At 42.7% G+C, this 18,124-nt stretch overlaps 1 protein-coding gene across 6 annotated transcripts in view; it reads right to left on the bottom strand.

Moving 5' to 3' along the window:
- Window positions 1-18,124, bottom strand: part of chd4a (chromodomain helicase DNA binding protein 4a) — an 88,046-nt gene that overhangs the window by 37,238 nt on the left and 32,684 nt on the right. For all 6 annotated transcript variants that reach the window (XM_084311709.1, XM_084311710.1, XM_084311712.1 and 3 more), the window contains exons 13-16: window positions 11,544-11,675; window positions 5,590-5,689; window positions 4,796-4,987; window positions 3,468-3,668 (exon numbers count right to left, since the gene is read on the bottom strand). In XM_084311709.1, coding sequence (XP_084167835.1) covers window positions 3,468-3,668; window positions 4,796-4,987; window positions 5,590-5,689; window positions 11,544-11,675 — 625 coding nt within the window. The remainder of the gene's footprint in view (window positions 1-3,467; window positions 3,669-4,795; window positions 4,988-5,589; window positions 5,690-11,543; window positions 11,676-18,124) is intronic.

The following is an 18,124-nucleotide window of genomic DNA, read 5'->3' as shown; positions in this document are numbered from 1 at the left end:
CAGTTATATAGCTCAGAGGGTAATCTGGATGACTCTAGATTTGAATCGTTCATTGGCGGGCTTGAGATACCCCACATTTCTGAGGAAGAGGCCAAGGAACTGGGGAGACCGATTACTCTCGCAGAATTGAGGGAGACTATTGTTGAAATGCAGAGGGGTAAGGCGCCAGGCTGGGATGGTATTCCACCCGAAGTGTATTTAGCTTTCTGGGACCAACTGGGTCCATTGATGCTCGATATGATCAATTACGCTATCGAACAAGGGGAGTTCTCAAGAGATGTCAATATGGCGTTGATTTCTTTACTTCTCAAAAAGGACAAAGATCCCAATGATTGTGGTAGCTATAGACCCTTGAGTCTTCTCGGGGCCGATTTAAAGGTGTTTGCCAAGGTGCTGGCCCGTCGCCTGCAGAGATTTATGTCTGTATTGGTACACTGCGATCAAACTGGTTTTATCCCGGGGCGTCTGGCTGCAGATAATCTTAGGAGGCTGTTGCATGTAATCGATAACAGTAAAGACAATACAACTCCATCCACAGTTCTGTCTTTGGATGCCATGAAGGCGTTTGACAGACTTGAGTGGTCATATCTGTGGAAGGTACTTGAGGTCATGGGTCTTGGAAAGAGTTTTATTCATATGATTAAAGTCCTGTATGCCTCGCCGTCTGCGATGATACTGACAGGCAAAAACTGTTCCACACTCTTTCCAGTCTCCAGATCTTCTAGACAGGGTTGCCCTCTGAGCCCGGGACTGTTCGCGCTTTCCCTCGAACCTTTGGCCCAATTTATTAGGCAATCGGAGGACATCGTCCCCATAATGGTCAACAATACTCCACACAAAATTGCTCTCTATGCGGATGACCTGCTGATTTTCATGGACGACCCCTCCCGGTCGGCCACAAAATTATTGAGGATAATCGACGACTTTGGTAAATTGTCAGGTTTTAAGATTAACTGGAACAAATCAGCCTGCCTACCTCTTAATGAACTGGCCAAGGCGGTACGACTACCAGCTGATATCCCCATAGTAGAACATTTCAAATACCTGGGCATAGAGATATTCCCCACGCTGAACCAAACTACTAAGTACAACTTCACGGGTACTTATGATAAAATACGCCAGGATCTAGACAGGTGGTCGTCCCTTCCTAACTCCTTACAAGCCCGGGCTTCCATAATCAAAATGAACATCCTGCCTAGGATAAATTTTATTAGCTCAATGCTCCCCCTGCCCCCTCCAATAGACCACTGGCGCAAGGTACAATCGATGGTATCTAAGTTTGTCTGGAATAACAAACGCCCGAGAATCAAAAGGGCTACTACTCAACGTAGGAAACAAGATGGGGGCCTCGCAATCCCTGATTTTAAACTGTATTTCTGGTCCTTTTCACTGAGACCTTTGATGTGCTGGCTAGACCCTGTAGAGGCTGTATCGTGGCGCTCCTTAGAAGCGGCGGCGGTGTCTCCGCTAAGATTACAGGATGTAGTGTACTCCACTGTCTCTATTGCGAAATGCCGGCTGAGGTATGGACCGATCATAACTCACGTGATCCAAACGTGGCGTAATGTACAGAGGTCGTGTGGGGTTAAATGCCCTTGGCACCTGGACTCTCCAATTTTTAATAACCAGCAATTACTTGTTGGACACAAGCCGGTTAATATTCCTCAATGGCAAAGGAGGGGAGTGCATACTCTGGAGGATATTTATGATAAGAACGGCCTCCGTGCGTTTCAGGACTTAAGAGAATTTTATGATCTACCCGGCGAGTCCTTCTTTCTTTACCTTCAACTAAGGTCAGCACTGAGGGCGCATGGCGTACCGTGGGCTCAAGCCTTGCACCCACACCCCTTCCTCAGGCTCATAGTGGACAGGACGACATCCAGAGGGTTTGTCTCCGACTTTTATACGCTCTTAATTCAATCCACGTATAAAAATTTATCATTGGATACAATCTGGCGTGTGGATATACCGGAGTTGGACCCCGAGTTTGACTGGGATGATGTTTGGGCAAATGTGGCATTATCTTCCCGCAACCCCAATCACCAGCAAATTAATTTTAATTATATTCATAGGACCTATCTTACACCTAGGAAGCTATTTGCTATGGGACTGATAACCGACTCTCGGTGCACTTTGTGCTCTCAAAAGGCCACTGGCACTTATATGCATATGTATTGGGATTGCCCACCAGTGGCCCGCTTCTGGAGGTCAATAACGGACAAACTTTCAGATCTGTGTGGCTTAACTATCCCATTCACAGCTGTTACGCTACTCCTGAACGATATAACGACACTACCCGCGTCCGTACAACTGAAAAGGGTTGTCCTAGCGGGCGTCACAGCAGCGAAGAAGCTAATAGCAATGAGATGGAAGGAGCCTGAGAAGCTTACAATGATTAACTGGTCCCTAACTCTATTGGATGTGATTTATCTTGAGATATCCACGGCCCGGGTGATCGGGGTAGGGCAGGCTGGAATTGACCTGTGGTTCGCAGCAGCTGAGAAGGTAAAGACCGCAGTGTGCGGCTGAGCGGGGTTGGGGCGCTTGATCGGGGGGGTCCGGCGGTCTCTGGGGAGGGGGAGGAGGAAATGTCTTGTCTGTCTTGGTTTTTGTCTTGTCCTTCTTAACTTTGACTGGGGGGATTTTAGGGGGGGTTGGTATTTAGCTATTCTGCGCTATATGTCAACTCACATGCCATCTCCCCAAGAGACTAATATTGACAGACTGATTGACCTGTCAACCAACTTGGAGGAAGAATTTCTTTCTTCTTACACTTTACCTTCTGCAAGTTTGGCAGTCTTGAACATGTGTAAGGGACCTAGGCTATCTACAGTAAATCTGCGGCAACACTCTCATAAACAATCTTTTAAGTCACTCCACTTTGTAAAGGTGGGGAAAGGTTGCCATGTTTTGAAGACCCTTTTTGTTATTGAAGTAGCCATCTATATTTGATAGGTTGGACGCTGTTTCTTTTTCTTTTTGTCTTTATAATTTATTATTCTGTATTATTATTGTTTGTTATTCTCCTGTGAAAGTTATGTTTTTTGTTACTGTGGTTATTGTGTTGTCCTGTTTCATGTAATTAATAATAAAAAAAATTTGATCAAAAAAAAAAAGACATGAAATGAGCACAAAGTGCAGAAATATAAGACATATAAAGTGCCGACATATAAGGACTTAAGTGTTGTTTTAGTACCATTTCAAAGACAAAAAAACAACATTCTGTTAATGAACTGCTAATGTTTCTTTAAACATCTCCTCTCTGGGCGCACCAGTGGCGAACCACATAGCGCGCTCAGCCGCGACACGGCCGACCCGGGTTAGACTCCCGAACCCGTCGTTATTTGCCGAATGTCTTCCCCCCACTCTGTCTCCCATTCCTCATCCGTCTCTCCCTACTGGACTGCCCAGTAGCAATAAAGCGATAAAAAAAAAAAAAAAAAAAAAAATCTCCTCTCTGCGCGTACCTTCATTCTAGAGGCTTTCTTTCCTCCCCGGATGGCGTGTTCTTCGAAGGAGAACTCGTTCTCCCTGATGACGGCTCTGCTGTCCTTGTCTCCGACGTAGGTGACCACATACAGGCCGGGGGCCCACAATTCAAACTCCCTCTCCCAGTTAATGATGGTGGAGAGTGGGGCGCTCACCAGGAACGGCCCCTTGGAATGACCCTGGAGCCACAGAGAAGAGAGGAGGAATTGAATAACGTATAAACTTTTTTTATTTATAAAATGTTTTATGCCATAACCAAGGATATGATCAAGAAGAAATAATATAATAATGTGTAAAATACAGGAACCTGTGAATCAGTGAGTTATGCATCTAAAAAGAATGAAATCTTGTGGGGGGAAATCCTGAAACACATCATCCCTGCATAAAGGAATAGAAATGCTTTGAGGCATCTGGCTGAAAGGCTCCCTGTTGTTCACAAGAGGAAGTGTATTCTGGCCTCGCGCCCCTAGGTGGCAGTAACTCTCCATGTTGAGCATGTTAAGAAACAATGACCGTTTGAGTTCCAGCTTAATGTCGTCAGATTTCACCTGACTTATACAAAATGGCTGTATGGCTGTTGGCCAACAGGGCTCCCAGTTGGCAGCAGGAAGACACACTGCTACAAAACAGGAGGTGAAAACCCTGTCTGGTTGTCAAACTGTTATGAAAAGGTTTTCTGAATCTTTTTTTTTATTTTTAATTTTTACTACACTTTGAAAACATAATATATATAACAAAATATATTAAGTCATATATATATATATATATATATTAGTCATATAGAAATTTCAAGTCACCCAACCATGACACAATGAGTGACCATAACACATGAGGATCGCAGAACACAACTGTGTCAGAATGCCTTTTTGCAGGGAGAATGAAGGAACGAAAGTATGTAGGTATGCATGTATAACTGCAATTTACTAGTACTAGGACAGTGGAACAACATATTACATTTTTCAGTATGGGTGTTGAATCGGAATAGACTATGGACTACATTTATATAGCCAGAGCGCTTTACAAGTTATGCCTCACTTCACTCACACACAGAGAGCGGAGCCAACCTGCTCATCGGGGGAAATTAGGAGTCAAGTGTCTTTGCTCAAGGACACTTCCGGCACACTGCCAGGAGGAGCCAGAATCTAACCGGGAACCTTCCGATTACCAGACGACCGCTTGATCCACTGTCACCCCAGAATCAGAACCCCCCCCCCAACCCTGGCAGTATCAAGTGTCACGTTCCAGAGTGCCCACTGAGCTACATGGGAGCCACAAAAGAGCGTGACAAAGCAGAAGTCTTCCTCACCTCTTTATACAGTGAGTACAGGAAGACGGCGGTCTGCACAGTCTTGCCCAGACCCATCTCGTCGGCCAGGATGGTGTCGGTGCCTTGTGCCCAGGAGAACCGCAGCCAGTTGAGACCCTCCAGCTGATAGGGGTGCAGGGTCCCCCTTGCCAGGTCCAGGTAGTCAGGCTGACGGTCAAACTTGATAGTGGGCTGGAGAGAGAGAGAGAGGAGGAAGAGAGACAGAGAAAAGGGGGGAGGAGAAGATGGTGGTGGGAGAGAGAGATGGAGGAAGAGGAATAGAGGTGGAAAGGATTAAGAGGAGGGTCGAGGGAGGGGGGAGAGAGATGAAAGTAGAGAAGGAAGAGGATGTGTACAGAGTGAGGAGGGACAGCCGAGAAGAGGAAGGACAGAGTGAGAAAGAGTTAAACCTAATGTTGGTACAGACAGACAACGTTCAGCTTTCTTCGGTTGGGACAGTAGATAGAAAAAGGAGGACTTCATATACAACCATATTTTGGGGGACTTGGGACAGTTCTTCAGTTTAGGAAGAATTTAAAACTGTAGTTTGGGTCTGTTGTGAAAGGATATTGTAAGCCCTGCACACACACACTTACATCTACCACAAAACACACACACACTAGTACTTACATCTACCACAAAACACACACACACACTAGTACTTACATCCACCACAAAACACACACACACTAGTACTTACATCTACCACAAAACACACACACACACACACACTAGTACTTACATCTACCACAAAACACACACACACACACACACACACACACACTAGTACTTACATCTACCACAGGGTTCTCAGGGGGTCTGTCCACCTTTTTGACCTTTCCTTTCACCTTCATCTTCTTTGGAGGTTTGCCTTCGTCTCCCATCATCAATTCTCTGAGGGTAGGGGTAAAAAATAAATAAAAAAGTATATAATGACTTTTAGCAAATAAAACAACGTGGAATCATTAGTCTCTCTATGGACCCAATTAAAATACAGCCTGTAAGCCATATCTGCATTTTGGCTAACTTGTCAAACTAGGCGCTTCAGATCAAGCTACTTAAGATCCAGTGATTGCATATCCTATTTCTTGCCTAAAGTGTGGTCGGAAACACATTTTTTGTGAACGGGTTTACAAGCCGGCCTATTTTTCCTGCTACCCACGGCCCACTCCGGAACTGCTGTGCGCGCCTGGCTCACGAAATCCAGATCAAACTGTCAAACTAAGAGTTGCAGATCCACACACCTGGACAAATTTTTGAGTAACCACTTTGATACACAAAGATACACACACATTATAGTACATCATTTACATACATGCAGCAGTCCCAACAGATAAACAAAAAAGGTGAGGGATGCACCGCTATGTAGAATCTTGACAGATTACCGAAATAAGATTGTTTACAAAAAATATCTTGGTTACCAATACTGTTAGTTGGTCATTTATGCCCCCGTTTGTAAATGACTCTTTCACCTAACTAAACATAGCTGAGCAAGGAACACAAGTTCACTACTGCTGCATTTATATGTTTACATTGTTAACGCCTCCACAATAATAATAACAATAATAATAGCTACAAAATCCCTGCGCATAGCCTAAAAAAAGGCTAGACTTTTGTGAGATATTTTAGAGCCGGGTAATACAACTGTTCTCATTATGGGCTGTTCTCAAAGTGTTGTTTTAGTGGTCTGATATTACATTAAATGGTATGATGACCTAATAAAACAATACAGCCTGAATATGAGCATGGTCAGTATAGTGGTTACGTCATTGCTGTTTCTCCGTGGTCCACCCTCTTGAAAACGCAATGTAATTCCCCATTTCTAAATTATATTGTTTAAAACAAATAAAGCATGAACATTTGCATGGTGTACCTTTCTGTGCGTATTCATCCACAATCTATAGCTCAACATGAAAATATTCGCAATTAATCGTAAAAGGTAGCAAAATAACAACGCTTATGTTTTCGTTCACTGAGAAACTACACTGCCATTTGGCGCTGCTGACTGACTGACAGATTTCCCTTACATTCCATAAACTTAACAATTCGTACAATGGGAAAATAACTGACCCTGAATCTGTGGCTAGTATCCGTTTCATCCAACACTAGTGCTCTGGTGATCATAACCATTATCTCTAAAAGCCAACCACCATTTTTAAAAGCCACAACCACGTTACCATATTTGTATTTATAATTTAAATCGTATAACGTTATTTCGCTGCATATTAAATCACTGTAAATACTAATGTAAATCATTGTTTCGTTTCGTACATAGTGTATAGTTTATAACATTATAATTTTTTACGTAACGTTAGTAGCTAGCTAGCCGGCATGGTGCAGTGCTTTGCCCCAGAGTGTAACCACAGGTCTGAGAAGAGGACCTGCTCATTTGACTCATTCCCGAAACTCCTCTACATGCCCAGATTTAAAATGGTTCTCTCCTCTTTGTATACTTTTGTCCTCATCAACAAAGTATTCTGCCAGGGAACTTATGGACACGACAGTAGACATTGCTAACGTCTAGTACGTTTAGCTAGGTAACGTTAACGTTAGCTAGCTTGGTATCAGCTGGCCGTGACTTGTATTACGCGACAGCACTTAATGACAGGCGTTTTACTGCCTGTACTGGTAGTTATTTTTTAACAACAAATTAAAAACCTTATATACCGGTAACTACCTTTATTTCAACCAAAAATGCTTAAACAATAATGTTAGTGGTAGAAGGGAACAAATTTTGCGCAAAAATGGAAAGCTTGCCAATGTTCATGAGGCAGAATTGTTACAATAGCCGATAATCCATTTTCCCAATGATAAATCCCTAAACGGGTAGACCAACCGCGCGGTCCAAAGTGACGTCAGACTACACCTCCCTATTGTACTGGTAATATATTTGGAGCGTTCTTTCCTTGAGGAAAGAAAGTAGGTTACGGTTAAGTTATTGTATATTAATTATATATATAGTTATTGCCTGACACCACAGTTCGCCCTTTGCTTTTTATTAGCTTTTTAGTAGTGTATTCGTGTAGTTATTATTATTAGTGTATTTGTGTTTTGTCGCGAATCTCAATGGTCTGTGGGAGACAGCCAGACAGGCAGGCAGCTCCGGTGTCAGGTTACAAACAGAGTGGTAGATATCAATGGCTGTGATTGGTTGTCTGAAAATGAGCTCAGCGCATCGCTCTGAAAGTTGAGAAAGTTTCAACTTTCAGCCGCACAAAAAAGCTGAAAAGAGAAGCCGACTGCAGCGCACTTCCTATAGGCGGCGCATGCGGCCGCATACGCTCTCTCCCCATTGGAATACATTGAAAAAAGACGCGTGCGGTCATAAATATGCGCCAAGTGGACGTGGGCCCTTAGTTAGCCAGCATCAGCCAGGTCCCGACGTTAGCTCTCAACGTTAGCCACGTAGTGAGCCAGCATCAGCCAGGTCCCGTTAGCTCTCAACGTTAGCCACGTTAGTGAGCCAGCATCAGCCGGGTCCCGTTAGCTCTCAACGTTAGCCACGTTAGTGAGCCAGCATCAGCCAGGTCCCGACGTTAGCTCTCAACGTTAGCCACGTTAGTGAGCCAGCATCAGCCAGGTCGCGTTAGTTCTCAACGTTAGCCACGTTAGTGAGCCAGCATCAGCCAGGTCCCGTTAGCTCTCAACGTTAGCCACGTTAGTGAGCCAGCATCAGCCAGGTCCCGTTAGCTCTCAGAACGTTAGCCACGTTAGTGAGCCAGCATCAGTCAGGTCCCGACGTTAGCTCTCAACGTTAGCCACGTAGTGAGCCAGCATCAGCCAGGTCCCGTTAGCTCTCAACGTTAGCCACGTTAGTGAGCCAGCATCAGCCGGGTCCCGTTAGCTCTCAACGTTAGCCACGTTAGTGAGCCAGCATCAGCCAGGTCCCGACGTTAGCTCTCAACGTTAGCCACGTTAGTGAGCCAGCATCAGCCAGGTCACGTTAGTTCTCAACGTTAGCCACGTTAGTGAGCCAGCATCAGCCAGGTCCCGTTAGCTCTCAACGTTAGCCACGTTAGTGAGCCAGCATCAGCCAGGTCCCGTTAGCTCTCAGAACGTTAGCCACGTTAGTGAGCCAGCATCAGTCAGGTCCCGACGTTAGCTCTCAGAACGTTAGCCACGTTAGTGAGCCAGCATGGGATCATCCCTATGTTCCCCGGGTCCTATGTTCCCCGGGTTCTATGTTCCCCGCTTTGATTGATTAATAGATTGAAAATTTTATACATTTTTATTATTTTATTAATTATTAATGTCCGCCTTGTTTCGAACGGTTAAGCTTAGGCCCTCGTTCGAACTGGTTAAGGTTAGAGTTTGGAATCAAGGCTGGTGGTCTAACATTTTCAATCAATCAAAGCGGGGAACATAGAACCCGGGGAACATAGGACCCGGGGAACATAGACATGCTCCCGCCAGCATCAGCCAGGTCCCGACGTTAGCTCTCAGAACGATAGCCATGTAACCCTCTGCTGCACTACAATCAACTCCGTGTCAGGGTAATAGCAGTCTGTGACGTCACGGTATTGAGAATCATACCGGCGGGATCTCGAAATACCCTGGTATACCGTAATACCGTCATACCGCCCAAGCCTAATACCTAGCATGCCCCAGGCACGCCCACGTCTTCCCTTTACATACACACACAGATCTCATCTCCTCTCAGCTCGCTCTCAAGTATCTCATGGCAACTCATCTCTCCTCACTGAAAAGTGTCCGTGTTGAAAAGTTGATAGTATGTTGAGCACAATTTTAAGCAGACAACGTCCAGAAAACAGAAGCAGGGCTGTACACTGCGATGATATCGTCGCGAATTGCCCCTTTAATTGGCCGTTGCGATTGGTAAATATTATCTGGGGGCGGGCTTGCGAGTAGTGCTTTCAAGCCTTGTATTAGCATTTCACTCCTAAATTATCCAAGGCGTGTGATGACTAGGGATGGGTACCGAATTCGGTACTTTTGAGGTACCGAACCGAAACACGTCGGTACTACCGAGTATCGAATCAAGTGAGAAACCGAAAAAAAAATAAAAAAAAAATTAAAAAAAATATTTTTTATTAATTTTCTTTTTACTTTTTTTTTTTTTTTTTACTTTTTTCTTTTCATGTCAACGTTCACACGCACAATATATGCTTACCTAGGATTTGACTTGATTCAACAACAAAGCAGTCGGAGCAATGACAAGCCAAAAACTGTCGAAATTGTAGTTATTTGAAGTTTGGATTTTTTTTTGTACGACTGAGGTAGGTAAATTAAATTTCGACAGTTTTCGGCTTGTCATTGCTCCGACTGCTTTGTGGTTGAATCAAGTCAAATCCTAGGTAAGCATATATTGTGCGTGTGAACGTTGACATGAAAAGAAAAAAGTAAAAAAAAAAAAAAAAAAAGTAAAAAAAAAAATTTATAAAAAATATTTTTTTTTATTTTTTTTTAAAGTACCGAAAAAAGGTACCGTTGGGTACCGGTATCGATTCACAGGTACCGGTACCGGTATCGGTTCAAATGTGAAAGGTACCCATCCCTAGTGATGACGCGATGACGTCACTCACGCGAGCTGAGCAGTGAGCACTCAGCAGGCATGATCAGCGGGAACAATCGACTGAGCACTCACTCTGATAGACTGGCTGACTTGATTTAGCTATGAAGAAAAGTAAAGTTAGTATTGCTTCATATTTTCGACGCGTTCGACCTCCTATAGTGAGCCGAACTGAACTGAACTCAGACACACGGAGAGAGCTGCGGCGTCTGCTGCGCCTCCTCCCTCCCGCACCCGTGGCTGTTGTAAACACTAGTCTAGTGGGACACTGGGACCTCGGTGAGCCGGCTAGCTACTGATAGCTATCAACAAATGCTCCAGTAAGTCTAGTAGTGCATGATAGCTCGCGTTAGCTTACTGTTCAAAACGAAACGTCCCATTAAACTAAATAGTTCAGATAGCTCCTGATATCAATGTCTTATAACACTGAGTCGATGCGTATTCGAGCTGAGGGCACGCTGAATATAGTCAATAGGGTCCAGCTGCAGCGCCGGAGAATCCTGGCCGTAGCTGGAGGCTACAGTATAGGGTCCAGCTGCAGCTCCGGGGAATCCTGGCCGTAGCTGGAGGCTACTCGAGTACACACAGACAGTGGAGCTGGTTGCATATAGCGAGCATTTAGACTTGTTGCGTGGTGGCGATGTCTCGCAGATAATACAACTACAAGTATGATTATATAATATATATATTTTATAAAAAAAAAATTATAAACATTTCTTTCTTTTTTTTAAATCAAAAACAATCGATATAAATAATGGTAAAATTGTTATTTAAAAATGTGCCCCTAAAAAATATTTTTTGCCCCTAAATTTCTCATTTAGGGGCAAGTGTGCCCCTAGTGAAAAAGCTTAGCGTACAGCCCTGAGAAGTACGACTGTTTTAATTAGTCTGTAAACTGCTCCATTAATTGCAAACCGTTGGTTTACAGCAGATATTAAGCTCGTAAGGGCATTGATGGAAATAAAGTTAGCCCACGAGTATGTGTGGCTAGCGCTATTGGATCACAAGCATTTTTGGTTAGATTGCCCGTTTTGTTGTTCAAATGTATATCAGAACCTCGCGTTTCTCCTGCTTTAGTTTTATGAGCACCACCACACACAATGATGTGAGTGTGTGAGTGAGTGGGTGGGTAGGTTACATGTGGGCTGGTGTCCTACCTACAACATCAATACAGCTATTTCTAAGCTTGATGTGTGTGTGTGTGTGTGTTGCACCCACCTGTGGTTCCAGTAAGATAGCTTGAAAATGTCATACTCTGGGAAATCCATGTCGTCAGCCTCCCAGGTGGCCTGGTCGTACTGCAGGTCTCTCCACTTGATCAGGTAGTGCACGTTGTTCTTCCTGTCAACACTACGAGGGGAAAGACGAGACAGGGAGGGAGGGATGGAAGAGCAAGGCATGGGGGAAGAGGAGGGAGAGATGAAGTGGTAATGAGGATCATGGAAGGAGGAGAGATGGAGAAGGTCGGGAAGTGCGGGGGGGGGGGGGGGGTCACAGTAAGAGGGAGAGAGAGAATGACATATTGTGAATTAGATGGTTAATCAAAACTAACTAACATAACACTGAACACACAATCACTACCATCTACAGTGAGAAGACGCAAGTAAACACATCAGATCATAACATCTCAAACTCAAACCAAGAGAAATATAATTCAAAATGTAATATATGCTAGGGCTGGCCGATTAAGTGAGTTTCTATTTGGATTTTGTCTTCCCACGATCATTAACATAATCACGATAAAACGATTATCGTGCCGCGTATTGCATTCATATCGTCTTGTGTTGTAAATGCAGTGCACCCTTCCTTCACAGCGGCTTTTTCTGTTCCCTTGAAGAATGGACCCATCTCAAACCCTGCCCTCCTTTCTTGACCCGCCAATCACAGCTGTCGTTCATCTCAAACCCCGCCCTCCTTTCTTGACCCGCCAATCACAGCTGTCGTTTGTCCCCGATAGGGATGGGTACCGAATTCGGTACTTTTAAATAAAAGGTACCTACCGAAACACGTCGGTACTACAGAGTATCGATTCACGTGAGATCCACAGGTGCCAACTTTCGGTACTATGCGCAAAAAATTCGATGACGTCACGTTTTGTTGACCGCAAAAACGAAACCGCACGTTAAGGCACAATACATGTTTTCAAACTCTCTTTGGGTGTTTGGAATTCATGGGGACTGGGGAGTATATGTCTCTGATATCATCATATCATCTCCCTAGCCACAGAGCGTCTTTAGAGAGGAGATTGAATCCGGGACACAATGGGACACTGGCTCTGTTCATGGTCACAAATGGATTCCAGCTTCATTTATTTACTACAGATAACAAACGTGTTGTTTCTGTTTTTCTTTTTTACATACATGCGCCACACGGAACAACTGATCACTACAGCCCAGCATCATATTACTGTAGCCAGTCTCTTGAAACGCCACTATCTCCAAACGTTCTTTTGCCATGTGCTCGCGCTGCCACGGTGAGTTTTATTTTTAGCGGTCGGCTTACTCCTTCCATAGTTTCACATATTTGTAACCCATTTGACATTCTTAAGCTGACGTTAGCTAAGCTAACCGTCGGACATAACGTTAGCTCCTAGGGCTACAGTGCAAGCCGGCACAACTCACAGAAGAGTAGAGGATGTGACGTCGGTAAACAAGCCACACACACCGCAGAGCGGGTCTACTCTTCTCCAAAGCGGGGGTGGAGAAAAAATAACTGCTAGAATACTCAATCAGCAGCAGAGTAGTTCATTGCTGCTAGATTAGATTGTTTGTTTGTTTAATCAGTTGTAAAATACTTTACATTAGTAAGATGTAAATAATAATAAAGTAATAATACTACATTATTTATTTATTAAATAGGAAGTTTGGATTTTTTTTTCTTCTTTTTTTACAACTGAGGTAGGTAGATACATTTTTTTGAGACTAAAGTACAGAAAAAAGGTACCGTTGGGTACCGGTATCGATTCACAGGTACCGGTATCGGTTCAAATGTGAAGGTACCCATCCCTAGTCCCAGAGGAAAGCAACAGTTGTGATTGGAGGATCAAAGGAAACATTTTAAATAAAAATAAAAAAAGATTGGTCCATTAAAAACATTCTTTGTGCACTACTCTGTATGATGCGAAGACGCCATTTTCACATGGTCCGCGTGCTGCTGGGCTCAAGTGTTTTGACCTCAATATGGGTCGGGTCACAGGGGAGAGCGGCTTGGGAAGCCCCGCTGTATGCCTGTTCCGTATGTGTGCATGTGTGCGTGTGTGTGCGAGTGCGTGTGTGTGTGTGCGCGAGTGCGTGTGTGAGTGCGTGTGTGCAATGCATGCACACCAACACTTCCCAAAGATAAGGACGCAAAGCATTTTTGACCAATACCAACACCTTGCTCACTCAACTATAACTGCAACCGTGAATACAGTAGATGCTTCAATGTGTCTCAGTTCTGCCTGGAATGAGGCAGCCGTACACAGGAAGTGAGACAGGAGACGACATGTCATGTTAATATCTGAATCCTACTTAACCTCCTTAGCCTGAGCGGTTCGCCGGCGGACCGCAGATGACATCACGTCATAAATCAATCTCTCCAGACTGTACGACATGTTTTCTTTTCAAATGTAGCCAAGAGTAAAGACCTTAATCCTGTCAAAACAGCAGCCATAGGGCTCGTGTCCATAGCGGACGTTTTATGAGTTGTCAGCTCCTTCCTGTCATTCATTGCTATGCTACAGGCGTGACCGGCGCGGTCCTCTTCCCAGCGCCGCGCCTCGCGTTTATGAGCTCTCGGCAGCAGCGTTTTTGGGCGGAGCGCTCCCAGTGCATAAAGTTGAAACTAGTTAAACTTTTGGAAAGGAGCGCGCTCATCAAGGTAATCAACATCGAGGAAGGGGCGGAGCCGCGGCAGTCGCGAGACCCAGGAAAACGCTCTGAGCTTTTTCCCCCTTTTCTTCAAAGCGGTCCGCCTTGGAAAAAACGTCCGCTATGGACACAAGCCCATAGTAGTGTATATTTTCAACAATACGTTTGTTTATCAATAGTCTAAAGTGTTATTAGTGAGATTTTAGTTCATGGAATGTCTTCATAATTTAGCAAATATCCACAATTTTTTATTAGCGGCGCGTCACCGTTTGTAGTCATATGAGGAGAGGGCATCCAGAGCTCTCATGAGCGTTGAAATTTCAAAAAACCATTTCCTAGCCGATTCCAGCTTCCTGCAAGCAAATTACTTCTGTATGAATTTTGTTTATTTCTCTTATTTCTCGGGATTCTCCATCACAAAACTGAACGTTATTGGCATAGATTGGAGCGCAGTTAGTGTGTCTACCTTCTGTGAACGTTTAACAACAAGCGTTGCAATCCGATCCAAAATGGCGGAGCCATATCCTTTATAAGAATGGAACTGTACATACAGTAGATTTCGTTCACGGTTCTTGCTGCACGCATGGTGATACTAAATCCAAATTGAACTCTGCCATTTGAAAGAGGAGATTTGGCCCGATCCATAGATGTGCGATTATAATGGTTATAATGTCATTTATAGGCCTGGTATTCTATAATAATATTTCAAATTGCATGTGTCCGGATGGCAGAATTCAGTACTGTAATCTACAAAACATTGTTTAATCATCTTCCCTTTATTCATTTGCTTAGATTTGTACACATGATCTCAAGAAGGTGCTGAACAAGCTCAGTGGCAGTTTTTCATGTCTGGTCATTTTTAGCATGGTGTTATTCACTATCAAAGATGTAAAGAAAAATCATAATTTATATTGTCCTTTGTTTCATCACAATTTACTCAAGCCTAGTAACAGACACAATATTTCTGACACTGGGAATACATTCCATGAGATCCACAGATGTCCCTAGATACTAGAGCCATATGAAATACATTTTTATTATTTTCCTAATTCCATTTTATTTTGTTCCAAATTCCGTTTTTTCCATTGAAATATTTCAGAATTCTGTATTTTGCCTTTTACGCCCATTTTACCATCAGAAATAGTGTCTAATAAGTGGGAATGAATAAATGTCCACAATTTAATAAGATATAACAGTCCATTTAATGTTTTTAAGTGCTGCAACTCAGAAATAGTTCAATTTTACACAATATGCTTCAAATAATAGTGACCAAATAAAAATGTTAAGTGTAAACAAGATACAGCTAGCTACTTTTATCACAATGTCAGTAGCCTAGCTATATCTATTCTATTGTGATGGAATATAGTAATGCATAATTTATGCACCTTTAGTTTATTTCATTTATAAAGGACAGTGTGTAGGCCTACTGACAATCATTTGCAAATAGATGGGTGCACCAGATTTAGCAAGACGCTATAATTTCCATAACGTTACATAGCTATTTAAATCACAATAGTGTCAGTGATTAGCCTCGCCCTCTAGCTGTATCTATTGTGATCACCAGAGATCATCGTTAGAGAGTTGGTGTGTTTTGGGAAGCACAGTCCTTGTTCCTGACATGGCTTTTGAAGTGATCTTCTCACATGTTTTTGCTGGTCCAGTCCACGGGGTATGTTGACAGAATTTGCAAAACACCTTATCGACTGAAGCATAAAAGTCATTAGGATACTGCTCTGCTCTGAATTTAGGGCTTATTGCGGAATTTCTTAGCTTCTTGACGGCGTTAACACCAAAGCAGTGAGACGCTTGGTCACCGCTGTGTTGTGTGTAACACGCAGCGGTCCCCGCCTCCTCATGTTTGCTTTGCAACAAACGTTCCACCCAAAAACAGAATTTCAGTCCAGATTAGGCCAAATTCTGCAATATTCCACGTTTTGCAGTCGATTCAATTTTTATTGGTAAATTCCGTGATTCCGTCCGCGATTCCGTGAACGCGGATTTCATATGGCTCTACTAGATACCAAGAACATGCAAATGGACCTTGTAGAAGTGGAGCAATCTTCCATTAGGTATGTATTTGATGGGGATTTTCAGAAAATAGGGCTAGGGCTTAACAGGTTAAAGTATGTGTGATGTAGGACTGTTAATATCTGAATCCTACTTATAGTATGTGTGATGTAGGACTGTTAATATCTGAATCCTACTTATAGTATGTGTGATGTAGGGCTGTTAATATCTGAATCCTACTTATAGTATGTGTGATGTAGGGCTGTTAACCTCATAACGTGCACTGGGTTGTATACGTCCCGTTTCGCACTTTGCAAGCGTCTACCGTAACTGAATCTTCAGAACGAAGAGGTGGATAGCCATGGAGGATTTTCATACATTTTCTTTTTTTGGTACACCGTTTACTAAAACCTCTCAAGCCCAAAACACAAACAGATTTTTATAAAATTTGGACCTGTACTACATAAGACTTCAGGCTATGGAACCGCAGTGTTTTCCAGCTCACACCATGCTGGAATTTTAAAACAGGAATCTGGCAACCACTAAAGAGAAATGCGAGTACACAAGTTCAAGATCAACTCAAGTTCAAACCTCCGTTACTCTATTTCATTAGCACTAAAAGTGATTATCCTTTTTTGCTTTAGTAACATCAGAATGTTACCTTTCAAAAGAGACCAGGCTCATGCATGTGATATAAATATAAAGCTAAGCTTTGCAAAAAAAGGTATGCAGTCCTCAAAATCAAGTAAAAGAATTGCCACTTTTTGGCTCAACCTGTTCCACCCCAGGTGAAAATCTGCATAAAATGTATACCTAGGTAAATGGAATATTGCTCCACTTCTACAAGGGCTATTTGCATATTCTTGGTATCTAGGAACATCTATGGACCTCAATGAATGTATTCTCAGTGTCAGAAATATTGTGTCTATTACTAGGCTTGCTTAAATTGTGATTAAACAAAGGAAAATATGAATTATGATTTTTCTTTTCATCTTTGACAGTGAATAAAACCATGATAATAATGACCAAGCTTAAAAAACTGCCACTGAGCTCATTCAGTACCCTCTTGAGATCATGTGTACAAAAGATCTAAGGAAATTGATAAAGGGAAGATGATCAAACTGAATGTTCTGTATATACAGTACTGAATTCTCCCATCCGGACCAATGCAATTTGAAATATTATTATAGAATATATGCTTATACATTACCTTATTATAGCCAATTCGCACATTTATATATATATATACATATAGTATCTTTCAAATGGCCGAGTTCAATTTGGATATAGTATCACCAGGCGTGCATAATAACAGATACTGATATTTACTGTAATCGACTGTACTATTTTATTTCCCCCCCAGTGTAACCATTTTGAAACTAATTTCAGATCTAATTCTTCCTACATGATAACAATAGTGTGGAGAAACTGACTGCGTTTCAATATGTCAAAAACGTTACCTTTTGTAGCTTATTATCGCGAATCATAACAATTATTGATATGATTCATTCAGAACGCTGAACTTTGAACCACCATAGTATGTGACAGGAAGTGTAGATCGGAGAAATGTCAATGCAGGCCGATAGCTAGCGATCTCCTCTACAAAATGGCTGCAAAACTACAATTCCGATGGTTCAACATTTCCATTTCCGGTTCCGGGTCAGAATAGACGATCGCAAATAGAAAACTTAAAATGATATAAGTACACTTTTAACCTATTGCTAAACTATTGCCAACCTAACGTTTTACATTCTACATGTATTTGTGACATAGTAGTGATATTAATACTTGAAAACGGTTGATTTTAAAATCACAAATTATTTTGCATCTTCATAAAAATATGCCTATAATTTAATAAGGTCAAAAGGGGTCGGTACCGACCCCGTCGAGTGGAACAGGTTAAGAGGTTAATATCTGAATCCTACTTATAGTATGTGTGATGTA

The sequence above is a fragment of the Notolepis coatsorum genome (assembly GCF_963971535.1).
Source record: "Notolepis coatsorum genome assembly, chromosome: 4".
NCBI lineage: Eukaryota > Metazoa > Chordata > Actinopteri > Aulopiformes > Paralepididae > Notolepis > Notolepis coatsorum.
The sequence above is the reverse complement of the archived record's forward strand: the minus strand, read 5'-3'. Positions and strand labels throughout refer to the sequence as shown.